The sequence below is a fragment of the Enoplosus armatus genome, chromosome 8, assembly GCF_043641665.1.
Source record: "Enoplosus armatus isolate fEnoArm2 chromosome 8, fEnoArm2.hap1, whole genome shotgun sequence".
NCBI classification, from domain to species: domain Eukaryota; kingdom Metazoa; phylum Chordata; class Actinopteri; order Centrarchiformes; family Enoplosidae; genus Enoplosus; species Enoplosus armatus.
This window is the reverse complement of record NC_092187.1, coordinates 25,052,425-25,072,580: the sequence shown is the minus strand read 5'-3', so window position 1 is coordinate 25,072,580 and position 20,156 is coordinate 25,052,425. Positions and strand designations below refer to the sequence as shown.

The window sequence follows — 20,156 nt, the reverse complement described above, 5'->3', positions numbered from 1 at the left end:
CTTCAGCGACACTGATTTGATAAATTTCGCTGTAGAAGACGATGTCACAGCTCTGACTGACGGGCAGCCATGTTGCTTTCTGTAGTTTCAGTGATTCTGATCTTTTCTGGAATGAAAACTTTTGTTTGGAAGTCTTTGGTGTGATGCTGCGGCCTGCTGGACGACTGAAGAACAGCTCCCAGAGCAGGAAGTAAAGCCTGGTATTCGTTAGCGGCCTTCATGTAGACTTACTAGAATTTCAGAAGGATTCCTGAAAACCTGAATCTGTAAAACAAAAACGTGTCCATACTAAAAACTGTGAGGGGTTTTCTGGACTAAAAGTTGACCCACAAACTGTAACTCTGGTTCACAAAGTCAAATGTTTAGTTCTTTTATTCTAGATATACTAACTGTAACTCTGCCGTCTGTTATTGTTCTTAATATTTATTACAACTATTACTTTTGAGATTTGTACTGAAGCATTGGTAGCTGTTCTGTTGGTTGTTCCATGACTTTTAATGTAAACAAGGTTTGTAATGAAATAAAGCTTGTTATCCAAAACGGTGGTTTGACCAGAATAGAAGTATTCAAATCATTTACTGAAGTAGAAGTAGCAATACTACCATGTAAAAGTCCTGCATTCAGAATATTCTAAGTAAACGAGCAGTATTGTTGACATGGAAGTGTTCTTCAGTGGTTAAAGCTAAGGCCGAGTGGCCTGAGCTGGTTAGCTGTTATATTACTGGAGGCAGCAGTTCTCTGCTGGAGCTGTAGACAGAGGGCCAGTGTGAGGCTACCTAACGCTAATGAATGAATACAGCTTTGAGTCGGGTTCATGTGTCAAATTTCGGCGGTTTTCTACACTTATGGGGACAGTTAATGAATTAATTCTATTGGCGGCTAAGTCAATGATCAACATCCCTGAAACCCTGAAGACAGACATGGTTCTTTCATTCTACGGGCAACTGTCAATTTCACTTTTAATTATAATGATAACGAATGATGAGGCAAATAAAGTCAGACAAAAATAATATAAAACAAAACAGAATAAAAGGGTTTGTTTTGAGAAACTTCTGGATAATCAGTAAACCAACAAAAGAAAACATGTCAACACTAATCAATGAACGTGATTTATTGACTCAAGTTTTTAACATTATTTTCCACAGACACAAAATGTGATGTCAGGTTTAAGTGCAACAGACGAACCCAGAGAACACGCTGACGATCTGATCAGAAACGTCTTCATCAGGTGTGAAATGCGTCTGAGCTGCTGAAGAAGAGTTCCCTGTAACGTACAGCGCCTTCAGCAGGAAACACATGCTGGCTCTTTGAACAGTCCGGCGCTGTGGAGGACGCAGGGGCAGGTTTTAAGGTGGTCGGGGGGAGTTTTGTTGGGTTCAGCTGGCAGCAGGGGGCACTGTCTTGCTGCAGAGTCGACCCAGCAGACCGGCCATCTGCAGCAGGGAGTTAACGCCTTCAGACACCCGCATGTGAGTGTAACCGATCTCCTGGAGGAGAGAAGACGAGCACAACGTCAGGTACGAACAGTTCTACACTAGTTCTCTTTCTCTCAGAGAGGGACACGATCTCATGTCTGTGTTGGTATGGAGCTGGAGTTAGGACTTTGTTAGCCTAGCTTAGCATAAAGATCTCAGGGGGCGGAGCTCTGCCTCACCTTGATGAACTCCAGTTTCAGGTACTCTGCCATCTGATAAGTCTTGCAGACCCTGAAGATGTTCCCGATGATGTCCTCCGGAGAGTAGCCCAGTGCCCACAGCTGCTCCACCACCTTGTAGGCCATGTCGATGTTCCCGTCCACACAATGTCCCAGCATGCTTTTCACCAGCAGAGGGTGAGGCTCGTCGCACACTTTGAAGACATTCTCGCTGTTGATGTAGCCGAAGCCGGAGTTGGTGGACTGCAGGTTGTTCAACGCCTGGAGACGCAAAAACAGGAAGTCAGCAGAACGACCACGTGCCGTTGAGCCGAGCTCTGGACTCTTAACTCCGCCCCTCACCTGTCTCATGTCTCCCTGTGCGGTGAAGATGACGGCCTCCAGCCCGTCGTCTGACACTGACAGACGCTCCATCTCCACCACCTCCTGCAGCCGGGCCAGGATCTGTCCGTCGGTCAGCTTGGAGTAACGCAGCACCGCGCAGCGAGACTGGATCGGCTCGATGATCTTATCTGAGGCGTTACAGGCGAGAGCGAAGCGCGTCGTCTTTGAGTAGATCTCCATGATCCTCCTCAGCGCCTGCTGAGCTCCGTCGGTCATGCTGGAAGGAGGACAGAGGATGGAGATGTTATGAGTGTTAGCTTTCTTCTGTTCCACCCAGACCAGATCTTTATGAACGATTATCTTTAGTGTCCCCAGAGAAACTGCATTTTCCCGCTCTGCAGCCTGAGCTTGGACTCCTTTAACTGGACAACTTCACATATCGGGTCCTTTGTTGTCGTGCTATATTTTAATGTTGTGATTTCATTTTTACGCGACTCTGTTCTAACAACTCTATGCTGCCATTTTGACCAGATGATGTCTCTCAAGAGCCTTCCTGGTTAAAGCAGAATAATAAAAACAGTGTGAAAGGGGCTGCAATATAACTGGGATTTAAGCTCAACTTGCTTCACTGACCTTAAAAAAACAAACAACCAACCATGATTTTTGTCATGTGTATGTTGTATTAAATGTTGTACAACTGTACAAGCCTCATTGTTGTTTAGTTATTTCTATGTGCATTCATTTTGGAAAAGTTAATTAGTTAATAAGGACCAAAATAAATGATTCCTAACTTATTAATTGTTGTGATGCAGTAATGATGTAATGTGATGTTTATACTGTATCTGATGAGACCAGAGGCGATAGTCCGGCCTTGGCTGGACAATAACGTTGTATTCTATTCAATGTGACTCCTCTTCAAAGGTTATGGATTTGCATTGTGAGCAGTTGAATCAATCTTTCTCAGATAATTTCATTTGAAGGATTTTTAGAGGTCTACAAGGGGAAAGGATTCAGGATTTCACAAGAAGAAAAGTCAGACTTTGATTTTTTTTCTGTAACAGATTTCTTTCTGTCTTTGTTGTCCTTTAATTATCTGATGACCCCTCAAATTTGAAAGGTCCCAACACCCAGGTCAGGGACCCCTGACCTAGAGTTCTGTTAAAGGACTGTCCTGTCCCCTGATTAAACACCTGTCGGCTTCGTCCAGGATGATGATCTTGTGTCGTCCTTTGGGCAGTGTGACTTTCTGCTGAGCAAACATCTTGATCTTGTTCCTCACCACGTCGATTCCCCTGCAGACACCACAGCGACGTTTGGAGAGAGTAGTTTACGAAATAATCTTAGCTCAAGGTCCACTTACTAGCTTTTTCAAGTTAATGTTGTTTTCTTAAATCAGAGATATTTCCAGGTGAAGTCTCACCTGTCGTTCGAAGCGTTGAGCTCCAGCACGGCGTCTTTCATGGAGGCCCCCAGCAGAGCTCGGGCCAAACACAAGATGCTGGTGGTCTTTCCTGTGCCTGGAGGACCTGGATCACAACAGTCAGATCTGTAGGATTAGTTTCCTCACTAATAAAGTTCAAATGATTCACAGAGCGAAAAGCTTAAGGACCAGCCATGTATCCTCCAGTGAAGTGCTACTAGCAAGAGGTCAGGAGTTTAGTTTAGCAGAGGACATGTGACATTATTAGGTTACTGTATCCAAGTCTCAATGAGACATGAAAGGTTTCAGTGGACTGACTGACTGTCTTGGCTGAAGCAGTGACAGAGGGACAAGTGGACAGTGATGATTTGATCAATTTCTTTTCTTTTGACAAACACGTGAAATGTTAGGGACCTTCTGCAGGACAGGACAGACTCGGACAAACCGTTTACGCCATTGAAGAACTGAGCCCGTTTCCCTTTACTAACATCAGGATGCCTCTTACTGGACCTCCCCGACCACCATGCAGAGGCTGTGTTGCTGTTAGAGCGGACTAACTTGAATCTGCAGCCTGGAGAAGAAATAAAACTCTACTTTTTCCATTTTCAGTCCGCTCTCCCTGTCTCTGTCTCTGTCTCTGTCCACACTGACCTGCGATGATGATGTTGGGGACGTTTCCCTCTCTGGCGAACACCTCCAGCCGGCTCACCGTCTCCTCGTTCCCCACGATCTCGTTCAGCTTCAGCGGACGGTATTTCTCCACCCAGGGCAGCTCGTAGGCGCTGCCCGAGCTTTTCGTCGAGGTCTCTCCGGCTTCTGTGTCCGCCTTCTGTCCGCTTTCTCTCGGCTTCTTCTCACGTTCTGCCTCCGCCATCTCCACGTCCATGACGGATGTTGGTTCTGCTGTCTGTCAGCCCGCGAACAGCAGAGGAACTTTTCCCTCCCAGAAAACCACACGATACTAAACTGACGCCTCATTGGTCGAGCGTGATGGCAGTGATTGGCCGAGAACTACACGCCAAAAACTCGCGATATTTGCATCCACAACAGTTGAAAGACGCCATAAACAAAAAAACCCAAAATAAACATTTACCATAAACTCACAATTAGTATATATTTTAAATTACAAATCGTTCAGTTATTAAGAATTTGAATAATTAATGTCGGCAATGGATTTAAACGACAAAACTATACATTACAGTGACAATGCAATGCATTTCGCCTCTATTTTGAGGCTATTTATTAATTTATTTTGACTCGCTCGTGTTTTCATACTCTTAATATAATTTGTTATATGTATTTATTATTTTGTAGGGGCAGTGCAACAAGCTGTAAACACTCCACTGACATTATCACCACTCATCCCATTGGAGTGGTGGCTCTTTAGCTGCTAGATGTGACAGGAAATGTGCCAGAAAACCAAAACACTGAGCTGAAAGACCCTAAAATGTAGGTTTGAGGGGAACAGCAGAGTTGGGTGGTCTGTCCATCACTAGCATTTCACATTTCATATTATATACAGTCATAATCCTTTTTATAAATGTTTGAACGACGCTCTGTGGCGAACAAGAGTAACGTTATGTACGTTATGTAAGTTTTTATTGTATTAACATTTTATTAACAAACAGCATGATGAACATACAGACAATACAGAAACAGATATACCAGAACACTGACAGAAATCAAAAACCAGCTCCCAAAATAATATGGATGAAGTGCGGAGGCCTTCGTCAGGAAGTCGTCATCGTCCGAGTCTGAACCACTTCCTACTTCCGCAAACACAGTTCTGTGTAGCTTCCCCGTTTATCGGTTGATCAATGCGGCGGTTGACTTCTGCCTTTCATTTCCTGACTCTATTTAATATTTTTAACAGTTCCGACATTTATGAGTGATTGATTAGCATCATGACGGCCAACAGCCGCTGTTCCGCCGCGGAGCCTCCGGGCCTGGAGTCCCAACGGCGGGAGATCGAGTCTCTGCTGCGGGAGTGTGAGCTTCGCGCTGGGGACAGTTGGTGAGAGTCCGCCCGCCTGCCGCTCTGCTACACACATACACACACAGTGACAGGGCTAGCTGTTAGCATCACACGGCTAACGTTACCTAACGCTTATTAACAGGTTTAACAACTGAGTCAAGCCGTTTTGGTGTCGGTGTCGGTTTGTTGGGACAGTTTTAACGGTTCGGTGTTGGATGTTAGCTCCTGTTGCTGTGTTAGCTCATGCTAACCAGGCAGACGTTGAACTGACTGTTAGCCAACGCTGCTAGCGCTAACGCTAGCCTGTCAACCAGCTGAAATGATATGTTCAGGTTCGCCTCGTAAGCTTCTAAGTTTTGTTTTACCAGAGCTGGACTTCCCAGTTTACTCCTGTCACGTAATCATAGTTTCACACCTGGGATGTCCACATAAGGAGTACAGCGGAGTAGGGCTGCAACTAACGAATGTTTCCAACCGACCTATCCTTTATATTGTTATGTAAACGTCAGAAAATAGAGAAAAATACCTGTCAAAATTTCCCGGAGCCAAAAGTTACACCTTCACGGTGTTTGTTTTGACCGAGCAGCCTCCTAAAATCCAAAGAAATGCAATGAACAATGTTATGAAACAGAGTAAGTAAAGCAGCATACATTTGAAGTAGAGAATGTTAACTTAGGAGTTTCTGCTTCTTAATTGTTGCTCGTTCAGTTGACAAATGCACATAAAATAATCAGTTTCAGCTCAACATTGAAGTCACATATATATTTGGGAGAAAACAATCTAATAACAATATATCGGCTTGATGCAGATGCCTTGGATTCGTCTTTGTAAACACATACTAAGTGGGACATTTTACAGTGTACAATGAACGTGTCAGTACTCTGTAATGGAGGCACTGTTTCTAAATGAACAGTTTCGTGTTACTTATCGGATGACATATACACTAATATTGATAACAGATCGATATATCGGTCTCTAATATCGTTCAGCACACTTCTGTGCGTAAGACATTTGCACATTCCTCAATGCCTTATTTTTACTTGCAATTAAAATATTCCACACATGGCAAGTTTTCCCCAAGTTAGGGTTCCTTTACAACTTTGTAAAAAAGGTTCAATACCAATAATGTGATAATGCATCAGTGTTACATGTAGTTAATTAACAGCAGTACAAGATCTTTGCCTAAATCGTTTACTAAATAACAAAAAGCTGGAGTAGGCCTCTAGTTTAGTCTCAACTCAAAGGAAAACATTCTTTGTGAGGGAAGTGACCTCATGAGGTGGATGGAGACTTTAAACATGATGCTGTCTTTGTCAAAATCAGATGAACTTCAGCTGAAACAGAGGCAGCGTTCTGTGTTTTCCACTTTCCACTGCTGCCGGTACCAAGCAGTGTTTTGCCTTCATTTGGTTTCATTTGGTTTCATTTGGTTTCATTTTCTGTTCACTGTCAACACTTTTATAAATCACAGAGTAGGCCAGGAACCTTAAACACGTCAGGTGAGGGAACTTTACAGACCGCCGTGTGTTTTGGTTTTCTGATCTAAATATGCAGTTACAGGAAACCAGACAGAGAGAGAGGACAGATGGAAAGGTTGTTCGTCGCACAAAAAGCTGTTTGTTTTTTATTTTTTATCAGATGGTAGAAAGCAAAGTGGTTATCTGTCCAACTGTGATAAAAGAGTAATGAGACCCAGAGCAGAGGAAAGAGGTCTTTAAAGGATCAAGACAACAGTAAAGCAAAACTGTGTATGTGAAATGTAACTAAAATAAATCTAAAAACCAAACGTGTCTGATGGTGATATCAAGTGCTGGACTGGTTCACACAGATATGATCAGTGTGACCAACTGTGTGTGGCTGGAGGAAGAAGAAGGTTTGGTTCTGGATCCACTTCGCTGTTGCTCAGAAAAGCCTCTGATTTCCATGTGTGGGCCGTAAACAGATGGATCATTCTGCTGTAATCAAGAGTAAATCCAGTATTTGTGTGACGTTAGATGAAGAGCTGGTGTAACTGAGGACCCTCAGCTGTGTGGAGTGTCTTACATAAAGCAGGTCGAACACTTCTGTGGTGACTCGCTGAAGAGGTGGAGGTGTTGGGTTTGTTGTGGTCAGATGTTTGGACGCTGGTGTAACACTGACGCTCAGGAGTGGGCGATTTGGACTAGAGCTCAAACTATCTATCCATTAATTGATTAGTCGATCATTAGAAAATTAATCTGCAACTATTTTGGTTAGTCGATAAATCATTTTTAAAACAAAAACATTGAACATTTCTTTGTTCCGGCTTCTTAAAGATGAGGATATTTTCTTTATGTGATAGTAAACAGACTGTATTTTAGCTTGTTCATGTCACTTTGGTCTTTAGGAAATTGTAACAGGCATTTTCTGCCATTATAGTTAATGCTTGTTTACTTTGTCTTTGTTTGGAGCTGCAAGTCTCTTTCTGTCTTCCTGTGTAGCAACGAAAAAACACAGTCAAATTCCTTGTATACTTATAAAGCCAATAAAACTGATTCTGCTTCTGAATTTATAGACCAACAATGAATCAATCAAGAAAATAATCAGCAGATTAAAGAACAGCAGCTGTAGCCCTAAGTGAACTGAGAAATTAATGCATCAAATAACCAGACAAAAAGATGTTTCTGGTAAATCCAGCAAATTAAATTCATAACAAATCAAAGTTCGTCATTTCATTGATGCAGAAATCTTATAAAAGCCTAATATGACCACGAGTCAGTCCTGCTCATTGATTTGCAACACTGAGCACAAAGGCCTGACAGATTAGATAGATTATTAAATAGTTTATTGTCTCATGGTGTTTAATTACTACATCTCCAAACAGTTCTGACAGGAAACTTCAGTCATTGCAAATAATAAATCTGGAAACTGCTTCTGTCTGTCTTGTCTTGTGGTTTGAGCTGAGCTTAGTTTTAGTTCCACATCTGTCGCTGGGTCTGTCCCAGTTAGTGCAGATATGAGTGGTAATGACAACAAAGATATTTCATTCAAAATGAGGAATGCATCAAATCCTCACGCCTGAGAGAAGCTGGAACCAGAGGATGTTTGATGAATGACATGTCAATGTAACATGACGATGACGTCTTAAAAATGTCTATTGCTGCCACAGAACAATGTTTACACACAAAGTATTAGAAAGACTCGTAATAATGTATGATGTGATGATCAAAAAGGTAGCCACCAGGGCCAGATGTGTGCAGCCCCCCCCCCCCCCCCCCGTCATAAAATAAACTAAATGAAAACTTAATTGTAAAGTTAAAGTGAAAAAGAAGCCACTTCTGTTCTCAGCTGATCATTAATGGAAACATCAGCCTGTTTACCGACATCACTGATGTCACACATGTTAACAGACCTGTCAATCAACTTGTTGTGGATGACGCCATTAAGAGAGAGAGGACTGTAAGCAGTGGTAATAATGTGTGTGTGTGTGTGTGTGTGTGTGTGTGTGTGTGTGTGTGTGTGTGTTGCAGGTACGTGGTGGAGCGTCGCTGGTATGAACAGTGGAAGGAGTTTGTGGAGACCGGAGACCAGAACTCTTCATCCTTCCCCGGTCAGATCGACAACGCTGAGCTGTTTGAGGGTCAGTTAACACCTCACGACTACTACTGCTACTATCTTCTTCTTCTTCTTCTTCTTCTTCGTCATCACTGTCACGATTCTAAAGTTTTCTGTCTTTTTCTCTGATCTTCGACAACAACAAATACCTCATAACGGCCTCTAAAAGAAGTTTTTGTGAAACACTACGAAGGAAATACTGTTTTATGATCTCGGACATCTTAGTCCACATGGAGTATGTCGTTTTCCTCCCTGATTCTGATTGGAGGTTTATTTAACGAGCTGTGGTGAAACTCACAGCCATCATCAGTCTGTTTGCTTGATGATGATCTGGATCATTTGCTGAGATTAGCCTTCTTTGTTGACACACATGATGTAACCTGTCAGACCTTCAGTGTCTTGTCTTCTTCTACATTCTGTTTCAGATTAAATAAAACTCTTGGACAGACCTTAGCAGCAAACATCGTTCTGTCTTTATTAACTTCAGTCTCCTGTTTTCAGATCTGGACTCGTACCACCTGAAGGAGCGTCTGGTGGAGAACGAGGACTTCATGTTGGTGCCGGCTGAGGCCTGGCACAAGCTGCTGGCCTGGTACGGCATGGTGGACGGTCAGCCGCCGCTGGAGCGCAAGGTAACACCGCACACACCAGACACGTCGGCCAAACGGCTGCTGGTGTCGTCGTTCAAAGTGAGAGTGGTGATTTCTGGTGATCCTGGACTCTCTGTGTGTGTCAGGTGGTGGACCTGCCCAGCACTCTGAAGGTGGAGGTTTACCCCGTTGAGATCTTCCTCTGTCTCCATAGCAACATGGAGAACGTCATCACCGCACAGTTCAGCCGCACCGACAACATACGTGAGTTGGTGTGTGTGTGTGTGTGTACATCTGTTGTCTCTTACTCTCTGACTAAAAACGTGGGCAGGTTGTTAAACAGCTTCAGGTCTGGCTCTCAGTCGGCGTCCCAGGACTCTGTGCAGTCCAGTCAGGTTCGTCCACAGCAAACTGGGAAAACATTTCTTTATGGAGCCGCTCTGTGCTCTGGGACAACGTCATGTTGAAACAGGAAAGAGACAAACTGTTGAAACAAAGTTAGAAGACCACTGTTGTCTAAAACATCACTTCAGATCTCCCGTCATCTGATCTACGAGGCCCAAACCAGGAACCGCAGACCGAACATACAGAAGTCTGTGGACACGTTGGGTTGTCGAGGCACAAAGTTTAGCAACAAGTACTCTGCTGTTCCACCTGGAGCCCCTCTTTGTGGACGCCCTGCCTTCAGAAAATGTCAACTCTGGTGTCAAATACCTTCTTCAGATTAAAGTGCTGCAGAAACACCTTCACCTAAGTGTGTTTATTAGTCTGCAGACTTCAATGGTGTCCAGAGGAAGGCTCACTTTCTCCAACGACCTGAATCTCTTTTAAATATTAAATATATATATATATATTAAATATTATTAATATATGTGTGTGTGTGTGTGTGTGTAGAGTCGATCCAGAGGGCCATGTGTGAGGCCTTCTCAGTGCCTCCGGGCTCAGAGTGTCGTCTGTGGATGAAGAGTTCGGACAGCAGCTGCGAGCGTCTCAGGAACGTCCACGTGAGCGTGCTGGACGCCTGTTTGAGCTCAGGGATGGTGAGGACAAACTGTTTGACATCATAATGTGGATCTGTAGAGGATTCAGTCGATTCAACTTCCTCACAGCAACAAGTCTCCTTTAAAATAACCAACTGTCCACCTCAGAGATAAGCTTTTGTGTGTGTGTGTGTGTGTGTGTGTGTGTGTGTGTCAGACGGTGATCATGGAGACGAGGAATGCTGACGGCACCTGGCCGAGCTCCAGACCTCAGATCATGTAAGAACACACCTCTGTCTGTCTCTCATTGGTCTGTAATGCTTCTTTTTCTGTGTCTGTCTCTGTGTTCGTCTGTTGTCTTTCTGTCTTTTTCCTCTCTCACTCCGTCACCTCCCCCTTCTGTCTGTCCCTCACATCCTTTCTTCTTGTCTGAGGAACTCTCTTGTTCTTCCTGTTTAATTGTCCTCCACTGTCTTCACTTCGCTTTCAGTTTTGTTTTCTCTGAAAGTCCCCCCCCCGTCCCTCCCTCCTATTATGTGGTTTGTGGAGTTTATGAATACACTACATAATGTTCTATATCAATGGGCTAAAGTAGGCTGAATGAGAGAAACACCACTCAGCTTACTGTATATAATAATAATCTAACTCAGACCTCCTAATGATCCTGCAGCTGAATCAACATGTGAGTTTATCTTCTTGTTATTTAGTGATTCGTTTTTGTGCTTCAATTTTACTGCTAGAAAATAATATATTATATTTATATACATATTCTAATGATATAATATTTGTCAATAAATCCTAAAGATGGTCTGGATGTGGTCTGATATGATGCTACGCTGTTTAATAAAGAGGTCTGAGAGGGCTGATGTTAGTCCACTTCAGTCAGACTGCAGCTGGACTCCATATGCAGAACCTGCACATCCTCCTCTTCCTCCTCCTGTTTTCCATGTGAACACACTGTGAACCCGAACTGGTCTGGAGTCAGTCTGATCCCAGTCTGCTTTTTCAGGAGGAACTCTGTGGAGGATCAGGACTCGTACCGAGGACAGCCGGGAGTCTGTGGCCTCACCAACCTGGGCAACACCTGCTTCATGAACTCTGCTCTACAGGTCTGACACACACACACACACACACACACACACACACACACACAGGTTTGGTTTTGTTAAACTGATTGACCAGATGTCAGTCAGATGTTATAAGTTACAGTTTGTGAGTATATTGTGATTTCTTTGTGGTTAAATGGTCAAATGAAGGAAAGAAGGACATCAGTATGTTTTAGTATTACTGTGTTTTGTGGCGTTCAGATACTCTTTGGAGTGTAAACACTGCACCACTGTGTGTTGACACACATGTAGTCAGTGATGTAGACAGAATGTCAGCAGGTCAAACTCCATCTGATGTGTCCTCAGTGAGTCTCTGGTTCAGAACCAGCTCTTCTCATGAACCCTGTTTAAAAGGACATTTGTGCATCTTTGGAGTTCTCTAATGGGATTTGAACAGGCTTTGAGGTTACATCATGAAATCTGCTCAGTGTAATTAACACCTGGTTGGCGTCAGTGTTGCTCCACAGACTAAAGGAACTCTTCACTTTCCTTTGTAACCTCTTTATTGATATTTAAACCTGAAGTCCTCTGTCAGGTATCAGGTCCACCGAGCTTCATACATTCACAACAGCAGCCACGTTAACCTTTGTCTCCTTTCGTCCGTCCTCCTCCCGTCTCCTCGTCTCTCCGCAGTGTCTTAGTAACACTCCTCCTCTGACCGAGTACTTCCTGCAGAGCTCCTACCTGGAGGAGCTGAACTTCACCAACCCTCTGGGCATGAAGGGAGAGATCGCAGAAGCCTACGCTGACGTCATCAAACAGATGTGGTCTGGGAGACATTACTCTGTGGTGCCACGTGTCTTCAAGGTACAGAGTTACTGTTTACACACACGTGTGAACGTGAAATTGTGGTTCCCAACAAGTGTGAAGTGCTGTCATGTGACCGACACAAAGACTGTAAGTTAATATTTTGGGTGAAACATTCAGCTCTGGTATCACAGAAGACAGAACAGATCAGAGATCAGTCTGTCAGATGAAACTCAGAACAGGAACAGAGGAGTGAAACTAAACTGAACCACAGATACAAACCGCTGAGATCTGAACACAGAGCGCTCGTGGTTTTCATGTTGGCTTTTTAAAAGTAACAAAATGCTGTAAACCTGTTGAACAGTAGCTCTATCAACCAGAACTACTCCGCTGACAGAGGTCTGTCCAGCCTCGACACATAGCGAGAAATGAACAAAGAGTTTGATTCTAGAGCGCTTTCATCCAGACAGAAGAAGAAGTCCAGGTTCAGTAGTCTGGATGTGCAGATTCAGGGAGCAAATGTAATCAAACTGCTGCCTCTGGAGAGAAGACTCACGTCGATGCTGGATTAAAGGACAGTGGAGCATCCTGACGGGTACCTTGTCCACGCGAGGTCCAGCGGAGGCCGGCGGTTTCAGGATGCCGTATTCATGGTGCTCCATCTCAGATGTTACTGCAGTCCACTGAGAGAAGCATCAGTTACTATAAAAGGACACAAGCATGTGATGCATTACCTGCCCTGTGCTTTATTGCATGTCCTAATTTCTGTGTGTGTGTGTGTGTGTGTGTGTGTGTGTGTGTGTGTGTGTGTGTGTGTGTGTGTGTGTGTGTGTGTGTGTGTGTGTGTGTGTGTGTGTGTGTGTGTGTGTGTGTGTGTGTCTGTGTGTGTGTGTGTGTGTGTGTGTGTGTCTGTGTGTGTGTGTGTGTGTGTGTGTGCGCGCAGACGAAGGTGGGTCACTTTGCGTCTCAGTTTCTGGGTTACCAGCAACACGACAGTCAGGAGCTTCTGTCCTTCCTGCTGGACGGACTGCACGAAGACCTGAACAGAGTCAAAAACAAAGAGTACATTGAGCTGCGGGACGCCGACGGTCGACCGGATCAGGTGAGCTGCTCCGAGCACACCTGAGACACACCGACACACTCGGATCAGGCCCTGATGGGCTCGTTTACGCTTATAACATTAACATGTTTATATTTTGGTGTGTTGTCTTTTCTGCTGCCTAAATGTAGTTTTTACTTCTTCTAAGGCTCCAAACAAACGTAGTAACTGTCGTCTGTCCCTTGCCATTCCTCTGTCTCTCCTCCCCGTCCCACAGGAAGTGGCCGAGGAGGCGTGGCGGAACCACCGGCGGCGGAACGACTCGGTGATCGTCGACACGTTTCACGGCCTCTTCAAGTCCACGCTCGTCTGTCCGGAGTGCCTCAAGGTCTCTGTGACGTTCGACCCCTTCTGCTACCTGAGCGTCCCACTTCCTGTCAGCAAGGAGCGCGTCATGGAGGTCTTCTTTGTCTCCCTGGACCCCTATGCCAAACCTGCACAGGTAACTGTTTCTACCTGACGCTCTGGAGACATTTCTGCTGTTAAACTGTGGTTGTTTTGTGTTCTAACTGTATGTTTTCTCTTCTTAAATACTTTAAATAGAATATTAGTACATAGAAGTACTGAATTCTGAGTATAATATAAAATGTTGTGTCCCGTTTGTGTCTGCAGCACCGTGTTGTAGTTCCTAAAGCAGGAAAAGTGTCTGACCTCTGCTCTGCTCTGTCAGAGATGACCAACGTACCTCCCACACAGGTCAGAGTGTGTGTGTGTGTGTGTGTGTGTGTGAGATGTACAGCTGATGTTGTGAACTGTTGTAATTATTAAAGACAGTTAATTATGGGCTCAATAAGGGTCAGTACGACTTTGTGCTTGTAAAATGATGGTTTCATGTGAACGTGTAGAAAGATGACATCAGTGGTGAGGTTAAACAATGACTGCTTTTAGAGTCAAAGTCTGGTCCTATTTGTAATTTAAATGAATGAATGTGTGTGTGTGTGTGTGTGTGTAAGCTCAGTGTCACACAAATGTTCACCAACGCAGTCATTTTTTGTTAACTTTTAACTGTTAACGAACACATTCACAGACTTGTGTGCCGTACTTCTCTTATCATCAGCCATTTGTCTCTGGCTCTTTAATCATGTGGTCATTGTGTGTCTCTGTGAACTGGACACCTCCTGCTGAAGAGGGTCTCAGTGGACTGATGAGACTGACGAGGTCTGATCAGAGAGGGAAGGTGGTGACCGTGTGTGTGTGTTTCAGATGGTGGTAGCTGACGTGTTCAACCATCGTTTCTATAAGATCTACAGCGCTGATGAATCTCTGAGCTGCATCCTGGACCGAGACGACATCTTTGTGTAAGAAAACCTTTCATCTGTCTGAGCTGCTTGTTTTCTGCCGGTCTGCTCGATGAGTCCTGGGAGGAGATGAATTTTCACTGCCGTTTGACGTCCCGCTGTGTTCAGGTACGAGCTGAGCGTGCTGGAGGAGCAGCAGGAGGAGCAGGTGCTGCTGGCCCTCTACCTGAGGGAGCGCTCTCACTACAGAGACTACGGCTCGGGCAGCAGCTCGTACGGCACCACGCTGTTCGGACACCCGCTGCTGCTCAGCGTGCCGCGCAGCAGCTGCAGCCAGGAGGCGCTCTACACGCTGTTCCTGCAGAGGCTGGCGTGAGCAGCGCACACACACACACACACACACACACACACACACACACACACACACACACACACACACACACAAATATAGCCAATAACAACAACATTTGCAAGTTTGCTATAAACTATATATTACTAAGGTATTGGGGTGTGTGTGTGTGTGTGTGTGTGTGTGTGTGCAGGCGCTATGTGCGACCTCCCGACCCCTCTGAGGAGCTGGAGGAAGAAGAGGAGGAGGAAGATGATGATGAAGAGGAGCTGTACAAGACTCAGACCAACGGCATCAGTGACGGTATCGTCTCCTCCTGCAGCTACGAGCTGGGCATTAATAATAATAATAATAATAATAATAATAATCATCATCAGAGATTTCCATCAGACCAGTTTTAAAGGGACAGAAAGTGTAAACAGCTGCAGACTCTTTTCAAAACATTTCACGTCTGATTTTGTTCAGTGTTTAAAATAATTAGTTATCACAAAATTAGTGGACAAGAATTTTGATTGAGATTAATTGCTCAAAAGACTTCAGAAATACTGTTTCAGTGGTGAAATATTTGATGCATATCATCCTCATCCTCATCCTCAGACAGAAGCAAACACACTTTTTAAAGTGACGTTCTTTTCTAGACCAAACAGTTTAGTGATTGACGTTCAGCTCCACTCTGATTGGCTCTGTGTTGCTTTCTCAGATGAGGAGCAGGAGGTGGAGAAAGCCGGGCCCCCCCAGACCGAAACCTGCTGCAGTGATGCCCGGGCAGACAGCCAATCAGGTGACACCACTACTGCCGAGGCCCACCCCGATCTCAACCACACACGGCCGCCCCTGGACCACGGTGACACAGAGACCAATAATGGGTCCCAAACCAAGACCGAGCCCCCCTGCAGCACCGACGGCACTGATAACGTTCATCCCTGCGAGGACTCTAGTGGGACCACAGAAACCAGCTCAGAACCACCAGCGGAGCGACCGCAGCAGCCCTGTGAGACCACAGAAGAAGAGAATGAAGAAGACAAGCAGGAGGAGGCGTGTTCCCCCAGCCTGCCAGCCAACGAGCAGCCAGCTAAGAGGAGGGCGTGTCGTAAGAAGAGGAAGAGTCTGTTCACCATCCAGGCGGTCAACTCCAACGGGACGACTGAGAGAGGGACGGGGGAGGGAGGGAGCGCTGTGTCCTTCAGCTGTAAGTCTGAACGTGTTTAGGACGATTGTAACAGTTTGCGTCCTGCAGATTAGACGCCACAAGGCGAGAAGCTGCGAGTAAAAGGAGTCAGCAGACATTATAAGACGCACCTGGTGAGACCTGCAGAGTTAATTGTACGCACTCTGTCTCTGCAGCTCAGCCGTACGTGGCCATCGACTGGGACCCCAAAATGAAGAAGAGATTCTATAATGAAAATGAGGCCGAGGTCAGTGTGAACATGTTTGTTTGTTTATAGTTTCACAGTTTCCTGTGATCATCTTATATTGACAGATGATATCTGGTATTAGTATCTCTCGTCTGTCGTTTACATCCAGAATTGAAAACTCAAATTATAGATCTGAAAACAAGATTGCTTTTTTTACATTTGCATTTTTACCAGAAAACATGCCGACGGGCAGTTGGGAAGTGTGTAATGTGTCACTTCTGTGGTGGCAATGAAGAACACAGTATGTCGAGTGTGTGGAACGTCTGTTCTTCATCGTGTTGTCTTTCTGCCTCTCGTTCCTCCTGCTGTGCAGAAGTATGTGAAACATGCCAGCATGGAGGTTCCTCAGCAGCAGACCACAGTTCAGCTGCAGGAGTGCATCGAGCTGTTCACCACCGTGGAAACACTGGAGGAGGAGAACCCATGGTAACACACACACACACACACACACACACACACACACACACACACACACACACACACACACACACACACACACACTCCCTCCTGTGATGAACAGTTCAGACAGGTGTATGACGATGTGTGTGTGTCTTCAGGTACTGTCCGGTGTGTAAGAAGCACCAGCTGGCCACTAAGAAGCTGGACCTCTGGTCTCTGCCGGAGGTTCTCATCATCCACCTCAAGAGGTTCTCCTACACCAAGTTCACCAGAGAGAAACTCGACAGCATCGTGGACTTCCCCCTCAGGTACACACACACACACACACACACACACACACACACACACACACACACACACACACCAGCGTCAGACACTATGAATACTGAACTGTTTGTGTGGTCGTGGTTTTGCAGAGACCTGGACTTCTCCGGCTGCCTCCTGAGGAAAAGTCTGTCCAATGGGGAGCCTCCGAGCCGCTATGACCTCATCGCTGTGTCAAATCACTACGGAGGACTCAGAGACGGACATTGTAGGTCAACATGTTCAAGGTTTCATTAGTCATGTGACTTATACTTTCACTGCCTTGTACACTCAGAGTGTGTGTGTGTGTGTGTGTGTGTGTGTGTGTGTGTGTGTGTGTGTGTGTGTGTGTGTGTGTGTGTGTGTGTGTGTGTGTGTGTGTGTGTGTGTGTGTGTGTGTGTGTGTTCCTCCAGACACCAGCTATGCGTGCAACAAGGATAACGGTCAGTGGTATTACTTTGACGACAGCAAGGTGACCTACGCCCGAGAGGACCAGATCGTGGTCAGTATCACACATGGCAGCTAAAGCCCCTTTCAGACCTGCACCCCTTTCAGACCTGCACCCCTTTACGTTGATCCGACAGACGTTTAACATCACTGTTATACATGATTATCTCAATCTCCGTCAATTTAAGAAACAGGAAACCCTGACCCTGATTTGTGGAGGAGATCGATATCTTCTCGTCTATAAAAACTCATTTCCCGTCTTTACAAACAGAAAGTGAGCTAATAGGAATTAAACAAGAGTCCCAATTCAACGTCCGGCCATTAAATGCTTTCAAATAACATAACAGGATTAAAGTGAAGTCAAAATGTAACTCTTCTTCCTCGCTATCATGGCTTTTGTTAACTGGCTGCTGTTCCAGATAAGAAATGTAAATGTTTTTAAAAACGCTGCATGATTATCCAGTTAGAAGTGAAACAAAGCGTTTAGTTATTTTCATTTAGCGTCATCAACATGGTTCTTACATCTTTACTCTCTCTTCTCTCATGTACGTGCAGACATTTATATATGATTATAATCTCAAACCTGAAAATAATGACATGATAAGAGTCATGAATATATAATCTACGTGACCAGGATTAAACCGGTAGCCGTTTGTCGTCCTCTGCAGACCAACGCTGCCTACGTCTTGTTCTACCATCGACAAGACAAGATCAGAAAACCCACTCTGCCCGCCCCCAACACAAGCCCCGCCTCCTCCACCCAGCCCGCCAACGACATCACTTCCTGCAAAGATGACGACGCAGAGCAGGGCGCCGCCTCCTACGTCACCATGGAAACGGACTAAACAAACCCTCGAGATTCCGTTTTATTTCTACTTCCTGGTAATTAGAACGACGGGCCTTTTCTCCTCTTTTCATGTCAATTTGTTTTTTTAAATTTAGGATACTTTTCTTTATTTCCAGCAACACTTGAACTTTCTCTGATTACTTATTTTCTCCCCGGTTACTAAAAACTACAAAAGCACATCAGCAGGCTACATGTCCGATCTCCTCAGCTCTTATTTTCTGCTCTAAATGTTTCTGTTTGCTGGTCAAAATCCTGTCTGTTGAGTTTTGGGACGAAACGTCGATACTCAGGTAGTTCGAAGCACCAGGAGCTCAGTTTTAGACGGTCGAGTTGATATTTGAGCCTAAACTAAATCCAGTTTGGACTGAAGCTGCAGGGAGGAAACGGTATCTATCGATCAGAACTCAGTAGCGGTTTGATTCTGAAGCCTGGAGTGTGCCAACAGGAAACAACTATTCATTTGCATTTAAATGTGACTTTTTATTCCATCTCACCATTAATCAGTTCATTCAGTCGCTTGATTCATTCATTTAAGACACAGTGAGTTTAGGTCCAACCCAGCTGTCATGTGTTGGCAGTAATCCGGCCAATCAGAGCTCCTGTTGCTGCTCTGTGGATTGGATTTCTTTTGTAGGTGGCTCACTGCTTACACATCTTGTAAAGGCCTTTTTAAAATTTAATTTGCAAAGAGATCTAAAGAAAGAATACAATTTTAATTCCCTTTTAATCCTGTTGAACACAGTTAAAGTTTAATAATTAGAGCTGTTCAGGCGGCGCACACCAGACTCCATACTAGATTGGGATGAATTTAACATTTTAAGCTAAAAGGACGGCAGTTACATCCAACACCTTCATTCTTCTGGAAACACTTTGACGAAGTCTGTTTTAGAGTTAATTGATTAGCAATTAAAAATCCAGCTTTTGAAACATTGACACGTAATTTTACAAGAAAATAAATTTGTTATATTAAATAGTTTACTTGTTATAAAAGAAATAACTGATTCAACTCTTTCATGTTTTGAAATGAAAGCAGATTAGTTGTGATGGTTCAGTGCACTCAACATTAAAGTAGACCAGGAGCAGCGTGGAGAGGATTATGGGTAATCAGAGGATTATGGGTAACGTGTTTGTAGCAGAGAAACTGATCATTAATGTTGAACAGGGATGATAGATGAATCTCTTTGTATATTTTGGTTGTTCTTCTGCTATTTATTTTGAATGGAATCATTTCAGCCGTCACGACTTCAGGTGTGTTTGTTTTTCTTGAATGATTTTGATGATCGACTGGTTCAGGACATTGAGATGCTTATTTTTCATATTTATAGAGAAAATTTGTATTCGGGCATAAAACGATTTGACAGATTGACAGTTAAGCAGTTTAATTTCCTCCCGTCTGCAGAGCGACGGGCGCAGACGAAGGTTTCTCCTCAAGGTCAGAGCGCTCAGACTCTTAAACCGCCTCTGTGTACAGTATTTTTGTATTGTAAGAAATGTATTATTATTATTATTATTAGCACCGTTCCTGGGTCGAGCAGGAGGGAAGCTTGGGCTGATTTCTTTCTTTGGTCTTCCTGTCAAATATCAGATGAAAATATTTTATTGTACTTTCAATCTTTTGATATGAATAAAAGGATGATTATTATCACGATGAGACTTTCTACATTTTGTCACACCCTGTCGACACCAGCT

The 20,156-nt window shown here is 44.4% G+C and overlaps 2 protein-coding genes across 2 annotated transcripts; one reads left to right on the top strand and one right to left on the bottom strand.

Annotated features, from left to right (window-relative positions):
- Positions 1-1,095: 1,095 nt before the first annotated feature.
- Positions 1,096-4,376, bottom strand: rfc2 (replication factor C (activator 1) 2). The gene is given in 7 exon segments (XM_070910579.1): positions 1,096-1,487; positions 1,655-1,915; positions 1,997-2,255; positions 3,169-3,270; positions 3,399-3,504; positions 4,050-4,298; positions 4,301-4,376. Coding segments are annotated over 7 exon segments (1,164 nt in total). The 3' UTR covers positions 1,096-1,376.
- Positions 4,377-5,198: 822 nt separating this feature from the next.
- On the top strand, positions 5,199-20,112 carry usp11 (ubiquitin specific peptidase 11). The gene is made up of 21 exons (XM_070909682.1): positions 5,199-5,412; positions 8,862-8,971; positions 9,448-9,578; positions 9,683-9,800; positions 10,431-10,576; positions 10,734-10,795; positions 11,526-11,625; positions 12,256-12,429; positions 13,313-13,471; positions 13,686-13,910; positions 14,081-14,164; positions 14,672-14,766; positions 14,875-15,078; positions 15,249-15,358; positions 15,756-16,244; positions 16,400-16,470; positions 16,784-16,896; positions 17,028-17,177; positions 17,286-17,401; positions 17,587-17,675; positions 18,289-20,112. Exons 1-21 carry the CDS (start codon positions 5,303-5,305, stop codon positions 18,463-18,465), a joined length of 3,033 nt encoding a protein of 1,010 aa, XP_070765783.1. The 5' UTR covers positions 5,199-5,302; the 3' UTR covers positions 18,466-20,112.
- Positions 20,113-20,156: the final 44 nt, after the last annotated feature.